The sequence below is a fragment of the Cupressus sempervirens genome, chromosome 1 (assembly GCF_028749045.1).
Source record: "Cupressus sempervirens isolate cs-2001-9-10 chromosome 1, ASM2874904v1, whole genome shotgun sequence".
In the NCBI taxonomy this organism is placed as follows: Eukaryota; Viridiplantae; Streptophyta; class Pinopsida; order Cupressales; family Cupressaceae; genus Cupressus; species Cupressus sempervirens.
Window position 1 is genome coordinate 740,240,395 of NC_143118.1, and position 6,760 is coordinate 740,247,154.

The 6,760-nt window shown below is 34.9% G+C and overlaps 1 protein-coding gene across 1 annotated transcript; it reads right to left on the reverse strand.

Annotated features, from left to right (window-relative positions):
• Window positions 1-5,191: 5,191 nt before the first annotated feature.
• LOC149580040 (AP2/ERF and B3 domain-containing transcription repressor RAV2-like) lies at window positions 5,192-6,508 on the reverse strand. Its single transcript, XM_089803187.1, has one exon. It carries the CDS (start codon window positions 6,506-6,508, stop codon window positions 5,192-5,194), a length of 1,317 nt encoding a protein of 438 aa, XP_089659313.1.
• Between the last annotated feature and the right edge of the window lie 252 nt (window positions 6,509-6,760).

Genomic DNA, 6,760 nt, shown 5'->3' on the forward strand with positions numbered 1-6,760 from the left:
TAATTTCGGCTTTTCCTTTTAAGTTTAATATTTCCACCTCATGTGCAATGCATTTCCTTATTTATTTTTCGTTCCATCTGCGTGGATATGAAATATTGGTTGTGCCTCGTAATGGTTCAATTTCCCTGAACAATCCTTTGTATGACCAATTTTATTTTGCAAGCCCCAGTATAAGTAAGACGCTACAACACTCATCCAATATTTGCTACAGATTTCTAGTTATGATCAACATAAGTATCTGCAACATGTATTCTTTTAGAACAATATTTGTTGATAGAATTGTATATTATTTCTTCGCAGATACGATTATATTTATCTCATATTTTGAGATCAATGACATTTGAAGCAAACGTTTTCGATAATATTTTTACACAAACATTTAAGAAAATGTCATTTGTAGGTGTAGTTTGAACATAATAACCTCTTGCCAGTGCCTGCTCTATCAATATTAAAAATAGCTTCAAAATCAGTGGAGTCGATCTTCCAAAAATAAAATGATCTCAAGGATAAGCGCCCACACATATAATACTCAAAATAGGCTCCACAATAAATCTTATAATTCTCGCACATTTCTATCTCTCTTAGTTGGCTATCCTATTTCAACTAATGCTAGACTCGTACAACAATAAATTTCCTTATTCAACGGAATTGTTCACACTTTCTTATTGTTGACACTTCGTTCCCATCAACTAATGCAAGTTCAGGGATGCATCTACTACGATTTTAATATTTTATGCTTGACCTAGATGTCACATTAACTTTTTCTTTGTTATATTTGAACTAGGCTCTGGTATCATATTAGTTTTCATTAGAATTGTTGTATTTGTAATAGCACTGACATAATGTCTAGTATGTGTTTTCCAAATAAAAGCATCCTTATATTTGTATGAGAGATAAAACAAGAGAATAGATATGTCCTTTGGGACATGTCTATTCAACAATGTGATAAATATAATCACACACACACACACACACACACACACATATTGACCTCACATGTTTGTCCTATCAAAGTTATGAAAACATCAATAGTAGGCATAGATTTGCATCCATGTAATGATTTATGCATTGGAATAATTGATGGGTTATAGATTCAATATTTAGAATCATGTATGATTAATTGTGAATTGATTTGGTATCATTTTGAATTGTTTTTGGAAATATATGGGATGCTCTAGGTAGGGTTACAAGTTTTGTTATTGGTTTAAATGTATTTATTAGATTGGGCTAAGATTTTGATATGTTTTAATATTCCTAGTTTTTAAAAAATTCTCTAAAGGTTTTCACAAGAAAATATCAGAAACTAAAGTTATGAATGATATCCCATGGAATAGAAATCAAACTATGGTGAAGTATTCGTAAATCTATTTTGAAAAATGTTTTGTTTTGCCTTAAAGAAGTGAATTTCAAAAAAATTTAGTAGTAGAATTTTATAAATAATATATGTGATAGAGAAATAAAGAGCCAAGAATAAAATTGATGGACTACCAAAGGAATCATCTATGTTGTTGAGTATGTTAAAGAAAATGATTAAAAGGATTCAATCTATGAGACTGATGAAGCATAGTTGTAAGAAAATTAAGAAAGAGTGTTGTCATTTTTGTTAACATGGAATCAAAGTGAATAACGGTATATGAGTAGAAACTAGCAAAGCAAGGAGAGAGCACAAGTATATCATAGTTATGAGAGGACAAGATTAGAGAAAGATACAAAATAGACTACAAAAGAAAAATGGTCTTCATAATCTCCTTAGACAATTTAGGCTAAGTATAAGCTAATAGCAAGCAAGGAGCCATGACAAGAAAACAAGAAGACACGTAATGTCCCATTTTTCTATTTTTAGGTTTGTGACTTAATAATAGTTTCTATCACAAAAATTGATGAAGATAATATAAATTTAATCTATGTATGATCTAAGAGAGTGATCTTTTGATATCCTTTATATACTTATCATGCATGAGAGTGCGTGACTAAATAATGTCCTTAGTTTAGTTTAAAATTAATTATATTATTCAAATTAATACTAGTTAAAATCATTATATTTATCTCTCATATCATAATAGTTATATCTTTGATTGTGTGTGTGTGTGTCTACACACACACACACATGTATCTATATGTATATGTATGCATATAAATATTTGTGTATGTGTATTACATTACATATATATTGATATATAATATCATATAATATTATATATTAATTTATTATTACATCTATAAATAATAATAATGTATATTGAGATCATTTACTATTTAAATAACATTATAATTATGTTGTAGTATATGAGATGATATGACTATATTTATATCATCATTTATGTATTATTTATTTATTTATTAATTATTACGTAATAATGATTTTGGTGGGGATGCAACATCATAAACCTCTAAACAAGTGGTTTAGGATTATCATGAATCAAGCACATATTGTTCTCAATCCATAAACAAGAGAAAATCATCATCACTTTGTGCTTGTGTCCTTTTTAATTTGCATCAAAACTAATTATTGAGTCCATATATAAAATAAATCTATTTATTGAGATACATGGGAATCCAACCACCTTATAGAAATTATTTTCAAATAAATGTTCATTAGTATTTTAAACCAAAACTTTATGGTGTCATGTATAATTGATAATGCACACCTTATGACAACTTAGGTACAATACACTTTGTAGATTCTATCTTTTAACGAAGGTGAGATACTCTTACAGAGGTAATCCAAAGCATCACCCATTAATAATCATCTCTAATCTTGTGGAGGCTTCGATGGAGAGTATGAATAAACTTGTAGGTTATATGGGAATGCACATAGACAACATTATGCTGCTAGACCTGGACAAGGCCAAGGGTAAGGAAAAGCCTACTAACAAGAAAAGTACCAGATCCTCAATGAGGAAGATGAAGGTAAAGAATGATGAACATGTCAAAGAGAATGTCAAAGTGGTCATGAAAGATTATGGAAAAAGGGACGAGCTAACTCTTGAGCTAGCCTAATACTGGGTTGGTTCTTTAACCTTTTGATTATTTTTCTTTTTTGTCTTCTTAGCTCAGTTCTTCCATCCGGTTTTCATACTAGTTCTTGTTTTTGTGTATTGTTGGTCTTTGATGAGATGATGGTTATTGGGGGTGCTGGTTTTCTTTTCCTGGAATGTTTAGATTGACATTATTTTATTAATATTTTGTAATAACTTTTGAGGTTTTATGTCCATTACAAATAATTTGTTTTAACACTTAATTGAAAACAATCATCTCTAATTCAATCTTCAACACTCTATTGAGGAATATCAAGTCAACAATCTTCTATTGCGTTGATTACATCTTGACAATGTCATAGCCTTTACAATTAGACCGAGAAATTTTCTTTCTGACAAAATCTGAAAAATTCAATCCAATTCAAATTATATATGTAAGACAATACTAACTCACCACCAATCCAAAGTATTTTCACTTATATAATCACAATTGACATTTACACTTAATATCTATATTTCTAGATACTCATTCATGATCCATCCACACACAACTCAACTGCATAAGCCAAGAAGATAAATTTGAGGACTCCATATTTGAGATTCTTTGATACCAAATGAACACCCGCAACGCCACTTCAACAGATATAAACTCACATTCCAAACACATCATAGACAAATCACCACAATGTGTTTTGATCAGAAAAACCGAAAAACCTAACACTTAATCCATTAAACAAATGACTCTGTTTCACCTTGGAATCCGTATGACATTGCAGGCAATAACCGTGAATCCAATATTTTATCTTTAGCACATCACAGACCAAATCACCAGAATTTGTTTTGATCAGAAAACGAAAAAGCTAACACTTAATGGGTTAAAGAAATGACTCCCTTAGACCTTGGAATCCCTATGACATTGCGAGCAATGACTGCAACTCCAATAGCCTATCTTCTCTATAATACTGGTAGCAAAGATTATGTCAACAAAAGTTCTTCTCGTCGGAGGTTGTGACTTGAATGATCTACAAGTCACTTTTCCGTGGCCACATATTTCAGATTTCTTTTGAACGGATTACACTTTTCTGTAATCTTCCTTCCGGATCTTCTTTCCAGCCAAGTACTCTTGGGCAATCTGCACTTATGTGCTTCTCTACATCAAGCATTACAATTCGAAAAAACTCTTTTATCTTGCATGATATTGTTCACCACTTTGTATTTAGGCCTCAAACAACTTGTATAGTATTCTCATCCTTTCCCTATGATACTAAGTTAAAAAAACAGGCAGACAAGAAATCAATAGAAAAGAAACTCAAAAATGGACTCTGGTTATCCCTGACCTTCATTTATAAATTAATGAAAAGGAAATATTATGGACTCTCTTGAATGTAGTGAGCAAATGAATAATGTGCATGAGGTGGGTGTATGCATTGGCTTGGTCTGTGCGGACAAAACCAGGCAGTCGATAAAATATATATATTTCTAACAATTATTTGTTGTTCCCTTCTGAGGAAGGGGGTGTATTCTGCAACTGTAAATGTGTTTGGGTATTGGGAGAGCTTGTCTCTGTCTCCATTATTCTATATAAAGAGTGTTTTATCTTTGGTTGGCGATTGCTCTCGATTTTTTTCGCCCTCCTTATTTTCTAAATTTATTTACCTTTTTAATTAATATGTGTTGGCACCTATAGTACTTTTATTGAAATTTTAATCAAATACCGTCTAGAGAAATCGTCTCAATGTATATAAATTGCTTCTGAATACTATTAATGTGGCGCTCGCTCATGATGACTGTTGCAATTTGTGGAGAACAGTCAATGCAATAACTAAAATACGTAAAATAAATACCATAAATAACTGTTCAAGTACAGGTGTAGCCAAGCTCAACCTAACAAAGTGATCTATGCTATTTAGGGATAGTTGTTTAAATTACAAAAGCGGGAACTTTTGTAAAGCGAATTTTTAAGCCAATGGTAGGAAAAACATTGGAAAAGACAGTAGAAAAAGATTTCGCATTCCAGACCAGTTACTGGATTATCTTTTCGCAGCTATTAATTAAAGGAAAATCGGCAATAGCAATTCTTACTGACCTTGACTGGAGAATGTACAAATCTTAGGGCTCCCGCATATTCAATTATCCAGGATCTCGAAAGCTTAAAACCATTTCACACGCAGGACAGGCAAAATTGTTCAATGTGGGCGAACAGTAACAGAGCTTCATAGACTCAGATCCACTCCAAACACCGTAACACTTGAAGAATCTGGAGATGTAAAAGAACACACATCTTTACTTTGCAGATCTCGAAATTCAAGCGGCCTAGAGTTTCTCTTCTCCGAAGAGTACTGAAAACCGTAGAAGTCATATCCAGATGATAAAGAGGTAAATGGGATCAAATCATTGACTGATCCATCCTGAACACGAGCCCCCATCTCAGCGCCCGAATCGCTTGGTAAATGGTTTACTAAAAATGGACGTTGAACGGGGAGATTAACAATGGAGCGTTGCTGCGCCTTATGACGGAAGCTGATGTAAAGCTGTCTTAAGCCACTGGTGCTGCATTCGAAGGACACAATATCTCCTGCCTTGAGGAACTTACCTTTTGTGTAACGGCACCAGCCCTTGGTGAGCACATAGCTCTTACTACTGCTCCAGTACGAATACTTGAACCTCCACGTTTTGCCCACGTTGTCCTCGCAATGGAGAATGACACCATTTAACCTAGACACAACTTCAAGAGGGAGCCACATCCGAGCATGGAGCCTCGGAATGACCAGCCTGTTCAGCTTTCCAACATCACTCGGTGTCAAAATCTTCTCAAAGAGGTGCCTCCGCTGGTCCTCAGGCTTCATCATATTTGGAGATCCCTTGTAATAGTTGTGGAGCTCATCACGGTAGCTATGTGTTCTCAGCATTTCAATGATCTCCGCCGTGGAATGCTGCCCTAGAAAAAAGGCCTCATTTGGGTGAACGTACTGAATAGGGCCAAAGTTGGTGATGGCTTTCTCACCACGGATCTTCACGGCTGCGGTGTCGTAAGATTGTGCGGCGTCTTCTTCGGTTGTGAATGTGCCGATCCACACGCGTCTCTGTTTCTCGTAGATCTGAGCACCCCACCGACCGTTTCGCTGTGCGAGGACTCCTTTGTACTGCGATGACCGCTGTTTTCCCGATCCATTTGTAGTCCCATCCTCCTCCTCGATGCCTCCGCAGATCTGGAAAGATATATTCCCAGTTCTACTCAACCCAGGTGAAGGGAAGATGTTTTTATCTTTAGAGTGTGTCACTGCAAGGATCGAGTGTACCTGAGCCGTGAGCTTGATTTGGGTGTCGCTTAAATTTGATATTTCTCCAGCCTCGTGATTGACGGTTTTGTTTGAGGTTTCGCCCAATGCTACTGGACAGCAGCTGCCCAAGCTCAGTCCCAAATCCTCGCTCGCTGCCCATCCCTGAAAACGAACATTAACACCCAGTTTTAATGTATCCTTACGAATAACCAGAGTAATATAATCTACAGATGTTTCAGCACAGCACATAAATCCAACCAACAAGCTACATAAGAAAAGAAAAAGCAGATTTCTTCGAAGCAATGACGAACCTTTTGAAACGAAAAAGCAGACATAGCAACTCACCAAGCTCTTTTGACAAGATAGCTTTGGAAGACCGTCTTCAGAGAACACCGTACGAAACTAAGCAATGGAAAAATTGATCTCGTTTTCGATGAATAAAGCACATATACACTGTACATGTCGCCTGGCAAAGAAATGTGATGAAACATCATTGAAGTC

Coding starts and splice junctions, on each gene's coding strand:
- LOC149580040 (XM_089803187.1), bottom strand. CDS start 6,508: ATGTGCTGTGCTGAAACATCTGTAGATTATATTACTCTGGTTATTCGT.